At 43.9% G+C, this 18,759-nt stretch overlaps 1 protein-coding gene across 1 annotated transcript; it reads right to left on the bottom strand.

The window, feature by feature from the left end:
- Positions 1-10,431: 10,431 nt before the first annotated feature.
- On the bottom strand, positions 10,432-18,342 carry LOC311106980 (uncharacterized protein). Its single transcript, XM_084149398.1, has 2 exons — positions 18,253-18,342; positions 10,432-11,575 (listed from the first exon to the last, which is right to left on the bottom strand). Exon 2 carries the CDS (start codon positions 11,211-11,213, stop codon positions 10,464-10,466), a length of 750 nt encoding a protein of 249 aa, XP_084005524.1. The 5' UTR covers positions 11,214-11,575; positions 18,253-18,342; the 3' UTR covers positions 10,432-10,463.
- Positions 18,343-18,759: the final 417 nt, after the last annotated feature.

The following is an 18,759-nucleotide window of genomic DNA, read 5'->3' as shown; positions in this document are numbered from 1 at the left end:
ACATTTTAAATTGACTGAGTACATCAAACCTAGTGATAAAAAACGTTGACACTGTATATGACATGAGATTTATGATATGGAAATGTGAAGTGCACATTTGGACTCATGGGGCACAGTAGATCACCCCCAGAAGCCTTTGCAAGGGAAAAATCTGCATAAACATTATTGATTCGCTTTCACCGTAAGACAAGGCTGCCCCTCGCTATACCCTTTGTAATTGGGGGGTGGTGTGTCTGGACTTGTAGATGTAGCCTGGTTTTGAGTACTATGAACATATCAGATGTAATTAGTAGATTAGGATTTTTAAGATCAAGAAGGATCTCTCTCTCTCACACACACAATTATATTCCCTGATGCTGCAGACATCAGTTTTCTAGAATTAAGGATTACATTTTACATCCTAGATATTAGTGGTGGGCACCAATATCGGTATTTCAATCTTTTGATATCAATATGAGCAAGGCATATCGTGATTTTGAATTTATCTGATCTCTATACAGAATTGGTCATTCAAACATACAATGATATTTATCTGCTACAATTCCCCATTCAATACTGTTGTTTGAAAAACAAGCACTCAAGCAAAACACAAAGCTAAACATACAAGCATGTGATGATAAATACAATTACTTCTCAATATGCACATTTTAGGTTTGGGCACCAATATAGCTATTTCAATATAATGTTGATATCTTTTTATCGATATGAGCAAGGCGTATTGTGATATCAGTTTATCCTTGCTGTTAACCTACACTATACAGTCCATCCAGAAAGTATTCAGACTCCTTACATTCTTCCACAAATGGATTAAATAATTTTTTCCCTCATCACTCTACACACAATAACCCATAATGACAAAGCGAAAACTGGTTTTTAGAAATGTTTGCAAATGTATTAAAAATTAAAAACAGAAAAACCTTACTTACATACATTACCAGTCAAAAGTTTGGACACACATACTCATTCAAAGGTTTTTCTTATTTTTACTATTTTTTACATTGTAGAATAATAGTGAAGACATCAAAACTACGAAATAACACATATGGAATCATGTAGTAACCAAAAAAGTGTTAAACAAATCAAAATTTAATTTATATTTGAGATTCTTCAAATAGCAACCCTTTGCCTTGATGACAGCTTTGCACACTCTTGGCATTCTCTCAACCAGCTTCATGAGGTAGTCACCTGGAATGCATTTCAATTAACAGGTGTGCCTTCTTAAAAGTTAAATTGTGGAATTTCTTTCCTTCTTAATGCGTTTGAGCCAAAAAGTTTTGTTGTGACAAGGTAGGGGAGGTATACAGAAGATAGCCCTATTTGGTAAAAGACCAAGTCCATATTATGGCAAGAACAGCTCAAATAAGCAAAGAGAAACAACAATCCATCATTATTTAAGACATGAAGGTCAGTCAATACGGAACATTACAAGAACTTTGAAAGTTTATTCAAGTGCAGTCGCAAAAACCATCAAGCGCTATGATGAAACTGGCTCTCATGAGGACCGCCACAGGAATGGAAGACCCAGAGTTACCTCAGCTGCTGAGGATAAGTTCATTAGAGTTACCAGCCTCAGAAATTGCAGCCCAAATAAATGCTTCACAGAGTTCAAGTAACAGACACATCTCAACATCAACTGTTCAGAGGAGACTGTGTGAATCAGGCCTTCATGGTCGAATTGCTGCAAAGAAACCACTACTAAAGGACACCAATAATAAGAAGAGACCTGCTTGGGCCAAGAAACACAAGCAATGGAAATTAGACTGGTGGAAATCTGTCCTTTGGTCTGGAGTCCAAATTGGAGATTTTTGGTTCCAACCACCGTGTCTTTGTGAGACGTGGTGTGGGTGAACGAATGATCTCCGCATGTGTATTTCCCACCGTAAAGCATGGAGGAGGAGGTGTTATGGTGTGGGCGTGCTTTGCTGGTAACACTGTCTGTGATTTATTTAGAATTCAAGGCACACTTAACCAGCATGGCTACCACAGCATTCTGCAGCAATATGCCATCCCATCTGGCTTGGGCTTACTGGGACCATCATTTGTTTTCAACAGGACAATGACCCAACACACCTCCAGGCTGTGTAAGGGCTATTTTACCAAGAAGGGGGGTGATGGAGTGCTGCCTCAGATGACCTGGCCTCCACAATCCCCCAACCTCAACCCAATTGAGATGGTTTGGGATGAGTCGGCCCGCAGAGTGAAGGAAAAGTAGCCAACAAGTCCTCAGCATATGTGGGAACTCGTTCAAGACTGTTGGAAAAGCATTCCAGGTGAAGCTGGTTGAGAGAATGCCAAGAGTGTGCAAAGCTGTCATCAAGGCAAATATATTTTGATTTGTTTAACACTTTTTTAGTTACTACATGATTCCTTATGTGTTATTTCATAGTTTGAGGTCTTCACGTTTATTCTACAGTGTAGAAATTGTAAAAATACAGAAAAATCCTGGAATGAGTAGGTGTGTCCAAACCTTTGACTGGTACTGTAAGTATTCAGACCCTTTGCTATGAGACTCGAAATTGAGCTCAGGTGCATCCTGTTTCCATTGATCATCCTTGAGATGTTTCTACAACTTGATTGGAGTCCACCTGTGGTAAATTCAATTGATTGGACATGATTTGGAAAGGCACACGCATGTCTATATAAGATCCCACAATTCACAGTGCATGCCAAAGCAAAAAATGAAGCCATGAGACCGAAGGAATTGTCCGTAGAGCTCAGAGACAGGATTGTGTCGAGGCACAGATCTGGGGAACGGTACCAAAACATTTCTACATTATTGAAGGTCCCAAAGAACACAATGGCCTCCATCATTCTTAAATGGAAGAATTTTGGAACCACCAAGACTCTTCCTAGATCTGGCCGCCCAGCCAAACTGAGCAATCGGGGGAGAAGGGCCTTGGTCAGGGAGATGACCAAGAACCCGATGGTCATTCTGACAGAGCTCCAGAGTTCCTCTGTGGAGAAGGACAACCATCTCTGCAGCACTCCACCAATCAGACCTTTATGGTAGAGTAGCCAGACGGCACATGACAGCCCACTTGGAGTGTGCCAAAAGGCACCTCTGATCTAATGAAACCAAGATTAAACTCTTTGGCCTGAATGCCAAGCGCCACGTCTGGAGGAAACCTGGCACCATCCCTACGGTGAAGCATGGTGGTGGCAGCATCATGCTGGGGGATGTTTTTCAGTGGCAGGGACTGGGAGACTAGTCAGGATCGAGGGAAAGATGAACAGAGTAAAGTACAGAGAGATCCTTGATGAAAACCTGCTCAAGAGCGCTCAGGACCTCAGACTGGGGAGAAGGTTCACCTTCCAACAGGACAACGACCCTAAGCACATGGCCAAGACAACGCGGGAGTGGCTTCAGGACAAGTCTCTGAATGTCCTTGAGTGGCCCAGCCAGAGCCCGGACTTGAACCGGATCTAACATCTCTGGAGAGACCTGAATATAGCTGTGCAGCGACGCTCCCCATCCAACCTGACAGAGCTTGACAGGATCTGCAGAGAAGAATGGGAGAAACTCCCCAAATACATGTGTGCCAAGCTTGTAGTGTCATACCCAATAAGACTCGAGGCTGTAATCACTGCCAAAGGTGCTTCAACAAAGTACTGAGTAAAGGGTCTGAATACTTATGTAAATATGATATCTCCGTTTTCTGTTATTTTTTGCAAAGATTTCAGAAAACCTGTTTTGCTTTGTCATTATGGGGTATTGTGTGTAGATTGATGAAGGGAAAAAACTAACAATTTAATCAATTTTAGAATAAGGCTGTAACGTAACAAAATGTGGAAAAAGTCAAGGGGTCTGAATACTTTCCAAATGCACTGTATATTAGCATACTTAATTGTCTGGTGATGGTTGATGGGCTCCTCAGTGTACTCAAACAGGTTAGGGGTAGGCTTAGGCCACCAGAGCATTTACACCTGCCCCAGTGGGGAATCAATAAGCAGTTGTCTGGACTTAATGGAGTCTTGGAAGTTCCATATGTCTTTTTCAATCACTATGGTGCAATTTTCACAAGTATGTGGTACATTTTCATAATTCAAAGCACAAAATCAAAAGAGATCATCAAAATGGCTCATCTTTCAAATCTCTAAGCATATTTTCAATTGACTGAGTACAACAAACAAATTCAGAGAGTCAATTCACTGCACCAAATCACTCTTTCAATTTGGATACATATTCATTCTAAGTATCGGTTTTTCAATATTCGCTTCATTTTTTATATGATTTTCTTGTCATGTTAACAATACAATTAGCTATCACTTAATCAAACTGATCAAAACGAATGACTACTAAACCAAAATGATGTAGTGCCTAGTTAACGTATATACACTGAACAAAAATATAAACGCAACATGTAAAGTGTTGGTCCCATGTTTCATGAGCTGAAATAAAACATCTCAGACATTTTTCATACACACAAAAAGTGTATTTATCTCAAATTTTGTGCACAAATTTGTTTATATCCCTGTTAGTGAGCATTTCTCCCTTGCCAAGATAATCCATCCATTTAACAGGTGTGGCATATGAAGAAGCTGATTAAACAGCATGATCATTACACAGGTGCACCTTGTGCTGGGGACAATAAAAGGCCACTCTAAAATGTGCAGTTTTGTCACACAACACAATGCCACAGATGTCTAAAGTTTTGAGGGAGTGTGCAATTGGCACGCTGACTGCAGGAATGTCTACCAGAGCTGTTGCCAGAGACTTGAATGTTCATTTCTCTACCATAAAGATGCCTCCAACATCATTTGAAAGAATTTGGCAGTACATCCAACCGGCCTCACAACCGCAGACCATGTGTAACCACGCCAGCCCAGGACCATCACATTCTGTCTGTAATAAAGCCCTTTTGTGGGGAAAACTCCTTCTGTTTGGCTGGGCCTGGCTTGCCAAGTGGGTTGGCCTATGCCCTTGCAGGCTCACCCATGGATGCACCCCTGCCCAGTCATGTCAAATCCATAAATTAGGGCCTAATGAATTTATTTCAACTGACTGATTTCCTTATATGAATTGTAACTCAGTAAAATCTGAAATACTGTACGTGGATTATATACATGTATAGCAATGGTCTATTTGCATATAGGCCTACTGCAGCTCTGATTGGTTATGCCACACCGGTCTGTGTAGAGCACGGGCTGAGATGTGCATGTCAATGTCATAGAATCCTACTCCCATGCATTCTGCCTACAACAAAATCTCTTGCATAGTTCGTTTTGTTTCGATATGTTGCATTGAAAATGGCTAATATTGCTTTGATTCAATCACAATTGCCACATTAAAGGCAAAACTTAGATAGTGTTAACAGGGAAAACTCTAGAACAGTGGTCACCAACCTTTTCTGAGTCAAGATCACTTCCTGAGTCAAAATGCAAGCCGAGATCTAACGCTCATGGCTTAAAAAACGTAAGCCTATGCAACATTAACCAATGAAAAACAGTACTGTAGCAACAAGGTTTGTGCAGTAAGCTTTAGGCCCATACATTATCACCGCATATTGTCTTTGCTTGAATTGCCCTGCCAACGCATTGTTGTTCGGGACATTCTTTTAAAATTATATTTCAAAAATTCAGGTAGGCTGTATGATCACACCGGTAATAGATACGTTGTTGTATTACGTGTGAGGAACTTTTTATTATTTTATTACTTTTTATTTTTTATTTTACTGGGTCGATGGTGCCTGCATCTATTGTCAGTCTCATCGGAGGGAGAGAGCAGCAGACTGAGGGTTCACCTCTCAACATCCCTCCGCTCTCCCTTTCCTCCACTGCCTCTCAACATCCCTCCGCTCTCCCTTTCCTCCACTGACACTGACCAAAAAGGGACACCATCTTCCAGCTGATGGCGAAACTCGAGTCGCACCGCATTATTTCTGACTCATGCACAGATTCATGTTGTTTCTCCTATGAACAGAGAAAGTGAAATATTACTCGATATTAAAAAAGACCAAGCTGCAAATAATAACAGTGCAAGCCTATCGATACACTTTCCTACTCATTCATTACTGCTGCAGTGTTTGTTGTAGCACTGAGTGGAAATAGGAAGAATGTGCATTTTATGGCTTATAAAAGTGTTGAATAAAAAGTGTTGACAGTGCTGAGTAAGAACTTAAGCATGAACATTTTTATTTAATCAATTTTTGAATAAGGCTGTAACGTAACTAAATACGGAAAAAGTCAAGGGGTCTGAATACTTTCCAAATCCACATAGTGACTCTTTCCACTTTGTCCTATGATGTAGTATTTACAGCCACATCCATATATGATTTGGTTTGACCTTTTCAACGTAAGTTGATGCCAAATCGATACAAATGAGGTAAAAAAAATAATAATTACAGTGTTCAGCAGTTATGAAACTATATACTATAGTCCCCTGTAGCTCAGTTGGTAGAGCATGGTGCTTGCAACGCCAGTGTTGTTGGTTCGTTTCCCATGGGGGGCCAGTATGAAAATGTATACACTCACTAACTGTAAGTCGCTCTGGATAAGAGCGTCTGCTAAAATGTAAATATAATGTTAACTAGGCACTAATTATTTTAGTTCAGTAGTTATCAGTTTTGAGCAGTTTGATTAAGTGATAGTTAATTGTATTCTTAACAAATGTATACTAAACAAAAATATAAACACAACATGCAACAATTTCATTGACTTTACTGAGTTACAGTTCATATAAGGAAATCAGTCAATTGAAATGTATTCATTAGGCCCTAACCTATGGGTTTCACATGACTGGGAATACAGATATGCATCTGTTGGTCACAGATACAATACCTTAAAAAAATGGGCCTCATAATGGGCCTCAGAATCTCGTCACGGTATTTTTGTGCATTCAAATTGCCATCGATAAAATGTGATTGTGTTCGTTGTCCGTAGCTTATGCCTGCCCGTCACAGGAGGTTGGTGGCACCTTAATTGGGAAGGATGGGCTCATGGTAGTGGCTGGAGTGGAATAAGTGGAATGATATCATATGTTTGACGCCATTTCATTCACTCAGTTCCAGACATTATTATGAGCCTTTCTCCACTCAGCAACCTCCACTGCTGCCCATAGCATAACCCCACCGCCACCAAGGGGCACTCTGTTCACTACGTTGACATCAGCAAACCACTCGCCCACACGACGCCATACACGTGGTCTGCGGTTGTGAGGCCGGTTGGACGTACTGCCAAATTCTGTAAAATAACATTGGAGGCGGCTTATGGTAGAGAAATTAACATTCAATTATCTGGAAACAGCTCTAGTGGACATTCCTGCAGTCAGCATGCCAATTGCACGCTCCCTCAAAACTTGAGACATCTGTGGCATTGTGTTGTGTGACAAAACTGCACGTATTAGAGTGGCCTTTTATTGTCCCGAGCACAATGTGTCCCTGTGTAATGATCATGCTGTTTAATCAGCTTCTTCATATGCCACACCTGTCAGGTGGATGGATTATCTTGGCAAAGGAGAAATGCTCACTAACAGGGTTGTAAACAAATTTGTGCATCAAATTTGTGAGAAATAAGCTTTTGGTGCGTAAGGAAATGTTTGGGATCTTTTATTTCAACTCATGATGCATGGGACCAACACTTTACATGTTGCGTTTATATCTTTGTTCAGTGTATAACAATATATTCCACTCATTATCTACATTTCATTGATACACATACGATTCTCGTCATTTGTTAAGAATACAATTAACTATCACTTAATCAAACTGCTCAAAACTGATAACTACTGAACTAAAATAATTAGTGCCTAGTTAACATTACATTTACATTTTAGTCATTTAGCAGACGCTCTTATCCAGAGTGATTTACAGTTAGTGAGTGTATACATTTTCATACTGGCCCCCCATGGGAAATGAACCAACAACACTGGCGTTGCAAGCACCATGCTCTACCAACTGAGCCACAGGGGACTATAGTATATAGTTTCATAACTGCTGAACATTTTTTTATTTTTACCTCATGTGTATCGATTTTGCATCAACTTACGTTGAAAAGGTAAAACCAAATCATATATGGATGTGGCTGTAAATACTACATCATAGGACAAAGTGGAAATAGTCACTATGTGGTACCATTTGGAATTATAGTGTAGTGTACAAAGCACTTCTGAATTACTGTATATGTAACAATATATTCCACTCATTATCTGAATTTCATTGATACACTGTAAGCAGAGTGACAGGCACCACTGTATAAGATGACAATTCACATAAAAAAAGGTGCTTGTGTACAATATTGCATGTGGCAGAAATCAAATCAAATTGTATTTGTCACATGTGCCGAATACAACAGTTGTAGACCTTACTGTGAAATGCTTGCTTACACGCCCTTAACCAACAATGCAGTTTTAAGAAAAATAAGAGTTAAGAACCATAGATACTAAATAAACTAAAGTAAAAAATATGAAAGAGCAACAATAAAATAACAAAAACTTTTTTTTTATTTTTTTTTTTATTTTTTTTTTTAACGGGGCTATATACAGGGGGTACCGGTACCGAGTCAATGTGCGGGGGTACGGGTTAGTCGAGGTAATTGAGGTAATACAGTGGGGGGAAAAAATATTTAGTCAGCCACCAATTGTGCAAGTTCTCCCACTTAAAAAGATGAGAGAGGCCTGTAATTTTCATCATAGGTACACGTCAACTATGACAGACAAAATTTGAAAAATAAATCCATAAAATCACATTGTAGGATTTTTAATGAATTTATATGCAAATTATGGTGGAAAATAAGTATTTGGTCAATAACAAAAGTTTCTCAATACTTTGTTATGTACCCTTTGTTGGCAATGACACAGGTCAAATGTTTTCTGTAAGTCTTCACAAGGTTTTCACACACTGTTGCTGGTATTTTGGACCATTCCTCCATGCAGATCTCCTCTAGAGCAATGATGTTTTGGGGCTGTCGCTGGGCAACACAGACTTTCAACTCCCTCCAAAGATTTTCTATGGGGTTGAGATCTGGAGACTGGCTAGGCCACTCCAGGATCTTGAAATGCTTCTTACGAAGCCACTCCTTCGTTGCCCGGGCGGTGTGTTTGGGATCATTGTCATGCTGAAAGACCCAGCCACATTTCATCTTCAATGCCCTTGCTGATGGAAGGAGGTTTTCACTCAAAATCTCACGATACATGGCCCCATTCATTCTTTCCTTTACACGGATCAGTCGTCCTGGTCCCTTTGCAGAAAACAGCCCCAAAGCATGATGTTTCCACCCCCATGCTTCACAGTAGGTATGGTGTTCTTTGGATGCAACTCAGCATTCTTTGTCCTCCAAACACGACGAGTTGAGTTTTTACCAAAAAGTTCTATTTTGGTTTCATCTGACCATATGACATTCTCCCAATCCTCTTCTGGATCATCCAAATGCACTCTAGCAAACTTCAGACGGGCCTGGACATGTACTGGCTTAAGCAGGGGGACACGTCTGGCACTGCAGGATTTGAGTCCCTGGCGGCGTAGTGTGTTACTGATGGTAGGCTTTGTTACTTTGGTCCCAGCTCTCTGCAGGTCATTCACTAGGTCCCCCCGTGTGGTTCTGGGATTTTTGCTCACCGTTCTTGTGATCATTTTGACCCCACGGGGTGAGATCTTGCGTGGAGCCCCAGATCGAGGGAGATTATCAGTGGTCTTGTATGTCTTCCATTTCCTAATAATTGCTCCCACAGTTGATTTCTTCAAACCAAGCTGCTTACCTATTGCAGATTCAGTCTTCCCAGCCTGGTGCAGGTTTATAATTTTGTTTCTGGTGTCCTTTGACAGCTCTTTGGTCTTGGCCATAGTGGAGTTTGGAGTGTGACTGTTTGAGGTTGTGGACAGGTGTCTTTTATACTGATAACAAGTTCAAACAGGTGCCATTAATACAGATAACGAGTGGAGGACAGAGGAGCCTCTTAAAGAAGAAGTTACAGGTCTGTGAGAGCCAGAAATCTTGCTTGTTTGTAGGTGACCAAATACTTATTTTCCACCATAATTTGCAAATAAATTCATAAAAAATCCTACAATGTGATTTCCTGGAAATTTTCTTGTCAATTTGTCTGTCATAGTTGACGTGTACCTATGATGAAAATTACAGGCCTCTCTCATCTTTTTAAGTGGGAGAACTTGCACAATTGGTGGCTGACTAAATATTTTTTTTCCCCACTGTATGTACAGTCGTGGTAAAAGGTTTTGAGAATGACACAAGTATTGGTCTTCACAAAGTTTGCTGCTTCAGTGTTTTTAGATATTTTTGTCAGATGTTACATTTACATTTACATTTTAGTCATTTAGCAGACGCTCTTATCCAGAGCGACTTACAGGAGCAATTAGGGTTAAGTGCCTTGCTCAAGGGCACATTTACGTCATTTAGCAGACGCTCTTATCCAGAGCGACTACAAATTGGTGCATTCACCCTATATTTATTATTATTATTTTTTTTTATTTTTTTTTTGTGGGGGGGGGGGGGGGTAGAAGGATTACTTTATCCTATCCCAGGTGTTCCTTAAAGAGGTGGGGTTTCAAATGTCTCCGGAAGGTGGTGAGTGACTCCGCTGTCCTGGCGTCGTGAGGGAGCTTGTTCCACCATTGGGGTGCCAGAGCAGCGAACAGCTTTGACTGGGCTGAGCGGGAACTATGCTTCCGCAGAGGAAGGGGAGCCAGCAGGCCAGAGGTGGATGAACGCAATGCCCTCGCCTGGGTGTAGGGACTGATCAGAGCCTGAAGGTACGGAGGTGCCGTTCCCCTCACTGCTCCATAGGCAAGCACCATGGTCTTGTAACGGATGCGAGCTTCAACTGGAAGCCAGTGGAATGTGCGGAGGAGGGGGGTGACGTGAGAGAACTTGGGAAGGTTGAACACCAGACGGGCTGCGGCATTCTGGATGAGTTGTAGGGGTTTAATGGCACAGGCAGGGAGCCCAGCCAACAGCGAGTTGCAGTAATCCAGACGGGAGATGACAAGTGCCTGGATTAGGACCTGTGCCGCTTCCTGCGTAAGGCAGGGTCGTACTCTCCGAATGTTGTAGAGCATGAACCTGCAGGATCGGGTCACCGCCTTGATGTTGGCGGAGAACGACAGGGTGTTGTCCAGGGTCACGCCAAGGCTCTTCGCACTCTGGGAGGAGGACACAACGGAGTTGTCAACCGTGATGGCGAGATCATGGAACGGGCAGTCCTTCCCCGGGAGGAAGAGCAGCTCCGTCTTGCCAGGGTTCAGCTTGAGGTGGTGATCCGTCATCCATACTGATATGTCGGCCAGACATGCAGAGATGCGATTCGCCACCTGGTTATCAGAAGGGGGAAAGGAGAAGATTAGTTGTGTATCGTCAGCGTAGCAATGATAGGAGAGGCCATGTGAGGATATGACAGAGCCAAGTGACTTGGTGTATAGGGAGAAAAGGAGAGGGCCTAGAACTGAGCCCTGGGGGACACCAGTGGTGAGAGCACGTGGTGCGGAGACAGCTTCTCGCCACGCCACTTGGTAGGAGCGACCGGTCAGGTAGGACGCAATCCAGGAGTGAGCCGCGCCGGAGATGCCCAGCTCGGAGAGGGTGGAGAGGAGGATCTGATGGTTCACTGTATCAAAGGCAGCAGACAGGTCTAGAAGGACAAGAGCAGAGGAGAGAGAGTTTGAGTTACCATGTAATACTGAAGTATAATTACAAGAATTCCATAAGTGTCAAAGGCTTTTATTGACAATTACATTAAGTTTATGCAAAGAGTCAATATTTGCAGTGTTGACCCTTCTTTTTAAAGACCTCCGCAATCCGCCCTGGCATAATGTCAATTAACTTCTGGGCCACATCCTGACTGATGGCAGCCCATTCTTGCATAATCAATGCTTGTCAAAGTTAGTCAGAATTTGTGGGTTTTTGTTTGTCCACCCACCTCTTGAGGATTGACCACAAGTTCTCAATGGGATTAAGGTCTGGGGAGTTTCTTGGCCATGGACCCAAAATGTCGATGTTTTGTTCCCCGAGCCACTTAGTTATCACTTTTGCCTCATGGCAAGGTGCTCCATCATGCTGGAAAAGGCATTGTTCGTCACCAAACTGTTCTTGGATGGTTGGGAGAAGTTGCTCTCGGAGGATGTGTTGGTACCATTCTTTATTCATGGCTGTGTTCTTAGGCAAAATTGTGAGTGAGCCCACTCCCTTGGCTGAGAAGCAACCCCACACATGAATGGTCTCAGGATGCTTTACTGTTGGCATGACACAGGACTGATGGTAGCGCTCACCTTGTCTTCTCCGGACAAGCTTTTTTCCGGATACCCCAAACAATCGGAAAGGAGATTCATCAGAGAAAATGACTTTACCCCAGTCCTCAGCAGTCCAATCCCTGTACCTTTTTCAGAATATCAGTCTGTCCCTGATGTTTTTCTTGGAGAGAAGTGGCTTCCTCGCTGCCCTTCTTGACACCAGGCCATCCTCCAAAAGTCTTCGCCTCACTGTGCGTGCAGATGCACTCACACCTGCCTGCTGCCATTCCTGAGCAAGCTCTGCACTGGTGGTGCCCCGATCCCGCAGCTGAATCAACTTTAGGAGACTGTCCTGGTGCTTGCTGGACTTTCTTGGGCGCCCTGAAGCCTTCTTCACAACAATTGAACCTCTCTCCTTGAAGTTCTTGAAGATCTGATAAATGGTTGATTTAGGTGCACTATGCATAGATAATAAACAGCAAGTAGCATCAGCGTAAAAGAGGGGGTGGGTGGGGACAATGCAAATAGTCCGGGTAGCCATTTGATTAGCTGTTCAGCAGTCTTATGGCTTGGGGGTAGAAGCTGTTAAGAAGCCTTTTGGACCTAGACTTGGCGCTCTGGTACCGCTTGTCGTGCGGTAGCAGAGAGAACAGTCTATGACTAGGGTGGCTGTAGTCTTTTGCAATTTATATGGGCCTTCCTCTGACACCGCCTGGTATAGAGGTCCTGGATGGCAGGAAGCTTGGCCCCAGTGATGTACTGGGCCGTACGCACTACCCTCTGTAGTGCCTTGCAGTCGGAGGCCGAGCAGTTACCATAACAGGCGGTGATGCAACCAGTCAGGATGCTCTCGATGGTGCAGCTGTCCTCTGCAGGAGGACGTCTGACGGGAGCTAGCCTGCCGGGACACCATGTTGTCCTTCAATAAACTGGTGGACATGGCCATTCGTTTGGATAACCTACTGGCAGCCAGAGGACGTCCTGGTAGGGCTCTGCCCGTTTCCACCCCGGACGACTCGGATCCCGAGTCGATGGAGCTGGGTGGAGCAGCCGGCCGAGAGAGTGGAGGAGGACAGTGACAGTGCCACTCTGGTGGCACGAAGGGACAGTACACCACACGTCGTAGTCAACGTTCTTTTGGGCCTGGAGGCGGCAGGCAGGGCACTCACGCATCACCCCAGGTATTGACCACCCACACTTGTTCAGAGCCCTCAATTTGGCACACGCGTTTTCTAAGACGCGTGCGACTAAATGACCACCTCATCGGGCGGGGGATTGCGCAATAAACCTTTGGGTAGACGCTGTACCTCCCAGGAGTCATGTGTACCCCCTGTCACAGGCTGAAATGAAGGCTATGGAAACATACGTCTCTGAGTCCCTGTGCCAGGGGTATATACGTCCCTCCACTTTCACCCGCCTCCTCGAGTTTCTTCTTTGTGAAGAAGAAAGATGGCGGTCTGCGCCCGTGCATTAATTATCGATCACTGAACAAGGAGACGATTAGATTTAGTTATCCTCTCCCCTTCATTCCTTCAGTGATTGAGTCAATGCATGGGGCACGCTTCTTCACCAAATTAGATCTCAGGAGTGCATACAACCTGGTGCGTGTTCGGGAGGGGGATGAGTGGAAGACAGCATTCAGCACAACCACGGGGCATTATGAATACCTGGTGATGCCCTACGGTTTGATGAATGCTCCATCCATCTTCCAGTCCTTTGTGAACGAGGTGTTTCGTGACATGCTTGGTTGTGGTGTGGTGGTCTACATCGATGACATCCTGGTGTATTCCGCTACTCGCGCCGAGCATGTGTCCCTGGTTCGCAAAGTGCTGGCCCGACTGTTGGAAAATGACCTTTATGCCAAGGCAGAGAAGTGTATGTTTTTCCAGCAGTCCGTCTCCTTCCTCGGATACCGCATTACCACCTCAGGTGTGGAGATGGAGGGAGATCGCATTTCAGCCGTGAGTAATTGGCCGACTCCAACCATGGTTAAGGAGGTGCAACGCTTCCTTGGCTTTGCCAACTACTATCGGAGGTTTATCCGGGGCTTTGGCAAGGTTGCAGCTCCCATTACATCCCTGTTGAAGGGTGGGCCATCCCGGCTCCGCTGGTCTGCTGAGGCTGACCTGGCCTTCAGGAGACTGCGGGGTCTGTTCACCTCAGCTCCGGTACTGGCCCACCCCGATCCATCACTACCGTTTGTAGTGGAGGTGGATGCGTCCGAGGTAGGGATAGGCGCTGTCCTGTCCCAACGCTCGGGCACGCCACCCAAGCTCCACCCCTGTGCCGCCTTCTCTAAGAAGCTCAGCCCGGCGGAGCAGAACTACGACGTTGGTGATCGGGAGCTGTTGGCTGTTGTCCGAGCTTTGACCGTGTGGAGGCATTGGCTCGAAGAGCAAAACACCCTTTCCTCGTCTGGACGGACCACCGTAACCTGGAGTACATCCGGGCAGCGAGGAGGCTGAATCCTCGCCAGGCCAGGTGGACCTCTCTGCAGCTGCCAACACAACCTCAATTTTCTTCAACTTACGTTCCATCCCTGCAGTACAATTAATAACCATTGCTATAAATGCTAAAAATCCAATCTTACTGAAAAATATATCACTTGTTGGCCTATCCCTCTGTACTGGTACATATCTACTACTCTCACAACTCCTCCCCCTTGACCCATCTTCATTCTTCTTCTTGTTCTTCTGTGGATTTTATATGGCGGTTGGCAACCAACTTTAAGGTGCATTACTGCCTTCAACTGGACTGGAGTGTGGACCTTGTTCATCTTTCAATCACCCAAGTGGGTATATGCTCCTAAGAACCAATGAGGAGATGGGAGAGGCGGGACTTGCAGCGCTCAAGCGTCTAAAATAGAACCAAGTTCTTATACTGGTAGTCCAAGTTCTATTTTAGCGCCTGCCTATGCAGATGCCCTTTGGCGCAAGCAGTTAGATGAAATGATTGAATAACATGTATGTGTACATTTATTTTTCAATGCTCGTGCACGCAACACGGGTGGTTTGGTCAGCATGTAACGTTATCCTTTCATCACGCTAACTGGCGGTAAACTTCTGTCCATGGTCCTGAATCGACGTTTACAGTGTGTGGTGTGTGCTATTTTAATGAATGCAACCAGTCTAAGTGGGGCTTCTCTTCAACATCATGCGCATTCTTTTGTGTATATGGCTAGTTGTTGTGCATATTTCTGCATTTCAGATAGGCCTAAATTGTTCTACATTTTGTATGTTGCAGTAGTAGGACCAATACCATGTGTAGCCCCAAAATTTGTAATCATGTTTCAGTGCCAACAGCACAATCGACATTGCTAACAAGGCCCGCCACTGAGTGGGGTCCATTTGTTGTTGCTGGCTGTGGTTGCGATTTCACTTTGCAAGAATGTGCGAGCCACAATAAACTCTGCTTCCACTGGTTCAGTTTTTGTTAGATTCAACAGGTCGTCAGGTACTAATTGCTGGGGTAACGGAGGTGCAGGTGCTTGTTGTGATGTTACCCTCGTGCTGCTGGTGCTAGGCCCTGGCTCTTCTCAATCTTGTTGGTCAGCGGGGGATGAGCAGATATTACATTTGATGCTAGGCTCCTCAACCTCGGTGGTTGGGCCTACTGCAGGCTGGTTGGTGAGCTTGGCATCGTTCTCGACATGGTGGTCCTCAGATGTTTTGTTCTTGGCACTGCCCAGCCATTTTCAGATATCCATGCTGATCAAAGCTTAGCCAACTAACTATAATTATGCAGCGTGCCGCTACCAAAACTTAATGAAGCTACTAGCTAGCCTATTCATCTTATTCTTTAAAGTTTTATGGCAGACTACACCTATTAGTGTATTGCCGCCACCTACTGTACGGGGTATTGAAACAAAAAATATTCCATTGCGGGAAGGGAGAGGGGAGGACCTGACATAATACAAAAATAAATCTAATAACCATCCCACTCCTTCAGTCACATTGAAATCACATCCCTACACAGGCTCAGGTGCCTGTGAGGATGGAGCATTCATCGACAGGATTCCTTGAAATGCCTCTGCAGAAAAATTCCTCTGCAGAAAAACGCTCAGCCGCACTCACAATGATGCCTATTTTCTCAGATTTCCTCTCCGTTTACGCTGTGCAGTTGATAACCAAAGTGATAAACGCTACAAAGTCCACCTTCTTAACATGCAACATGTCAGGATCCCTCCGTTGACAAGGAACATCATCTTGTGTCTCTACTCCTACTACCATTACTTCCTCAACTTCAAGCCTTTCTTCCACTCTTCTCAACGCCTCCGGATAGGAGACATTCTGGACAGCCTTTATTCTTGCCACCTCTGTCTCCTTCAGCCTAACAGGACACTTCAGAAATTCAGGTGCATGTTCACCACCACAATTGCAGCATTTAGGCTCAGCTGGCATATAATACTCCTCCCGTCTACATACACTTGACACATGACCAAATAATGTACATTTATCACACTGCATGGGTACGAAGGCTCTCATAGGAAATCTCATATGACCCAAATACACGTGAGAAGGGAGAGACTTCATTAAACAAGTGAATAAGGGCGGTACATTGCATGGTTAAGTGCCCAATCAGAATGCATTTTTGGATTTTAACTACTATGAAATTAATACATCCTCCCTCCCTCACCCCTCCTCATATCATGAGAGCACACCCAGCATATAGCCTCTGTCCCGGTCTGTGCTACTGGCAGGCCCGGGCAGCGCTACACTGGCAAAACCGGACAGGGAAATTCATATACCATTTGTTGTTTATGGGGAAACAAAACTGGGGAGGTACAAATTATATCTGGGGGGGTCCATGCCCAGCTTTGCCAACCCGTAGAGCCGGCCCTGGTTGATACAACTTTGGAGAGTGAAATGATCTTTTTGCAATTGATTGATTGAATACCGGCCATGGTCACAGAGTTCTTATTGATTCAAACATAAAATATATAAAGTATACAATAGGTGTGGCACAATACTATTATTGTTTCTCAAGCCCCGTTTATACCTGGTTCTAACTTTGTCCTGATTTTGTCCACATTCTGATTGTGCCCAATTTCTAGACAGGTGTAGACCATCAAAAGACACATTGTGATCTAATTGTGATCAGATCATCCTGCCCACCTCCAGAGGTAGTCAGACACGCATTGCATCTATACGCATCCAGGCGGTGTCAGAGGACCTCTATACCAGGCGGTGTCAGAGGAAGGCCCTCAAAATTGTCAGACTCCAGCCACCCTAGTCATAGACTGTTCTCTCTGCTACCGCACGGCAAGCAGTACCGGAGTGCCAAGTCTAGGTCCAAAAGACTTCTCAACAGCTTCTACCCCCAAGCCATAAGACTCCTGAACAGCTAATCATGGCTACCCGGACTATTTGCACTGCCCCCCCCACCCCATCCTTTTTACGCTGCTGCTACTCTGTTAATTATTTATGCATAGTCACTTTAACTCTACCCACATGTACATATTACTTCAACTATCTCAACTAGCCGGTGCCCCCGCACATTGACTCTGCACCGGTACCCCCCTGTATATATAGCCTCCCTACTGTTATTTTATTTTACTTCTGCTCTTTTTTTCTCAACACTTTTTTTGTTGTTTTATTTTAACTTTTTTTGTTAAAAATAAATGCACTGTTGGTTAAGGGCTGTAAGTAAGCATTTCACTGTAATGTCTGCACCTGTTGTATTCGGCGCATGTGACCAATAAAATTTGATTTGATTTGATCTGAATATCTTACAAATGTAGACCAATCTGGACAGAGAAACCATTTAAATCATAATTTTTCCACCCTCTAAAATCATTGAGAGGTGGCACCATTGATTGATTACATCAATATGTGTCTTACATTAAATAAATAATATTTTGAAAGACTAGCTGTGAAATAATTTGCATAAAGAAGGGACCAGGAAATGTGGTCACAATGCAGACACAGTGGATGGATAACAGACAAATGTTAATACTGTGTAGACACATTTCTAGAAATATGGGTAGTCAGAATGTAGACAAGATCAGGACAAAGGACCCATGTTAGCACCAGGTATAAACGGGGCTATAGAGAGGCATTGGGATTGAGCTGGTACATACCGAAGCAGTGCCGTAGATTGGTTTAAGTGTCCAAGTGAACCAGAGAGGACCTTTAGCACTTGATAAAGTTTTTCTGCTATGGTAGACTCTACAGTGCTGCTGACATGTGGGATGTTATATAACCAGTTCAGGGTGCCTTCCCATGCAAGTCAGTGTTAGTAAACAATAACAGGCTAAGCTCAGTCCATAAAGGAAACTAATGGTAGACAACACTCCTTGGCTGGAGAAATAACTTTTTTTCTATGAGTGAGGCTGTGACTGCCCCCACATGGTAAGTATTGAAAAGTACCCCTCTCTGCTTCTGTGTTCAAAACAAATACTACTTGTGTTGGCGATTCTTCCCTCCCCCCTGGATTTGTCAATGATTCGCATAAAGTTGAACCTTGCTCAACTGGTAGCATCACCATTGCCAATGGTTTCCAATCACATCAGCCCAGGGGGAAGAGTGTAATGTTTCATTATTTTGAACATGTGGGAGAATTGCTCGCAGACAAAGTAATCAATTCA

Source organism: Coregonus lavaretus (assembly GCF_964263955.1).
Source record: "Coregonus lavaretus genome assembly, chromosome: 31".
Lineage (NCBI taxonomy): Eukaryota > Metazoa > Chordata > Actinopteri > Salmoniformes > Salmonidae > Coregonus > Coregonus lavaretus.
This window is presented reverse-complemented; position numbering and strand designations above follow the sequence as displayed.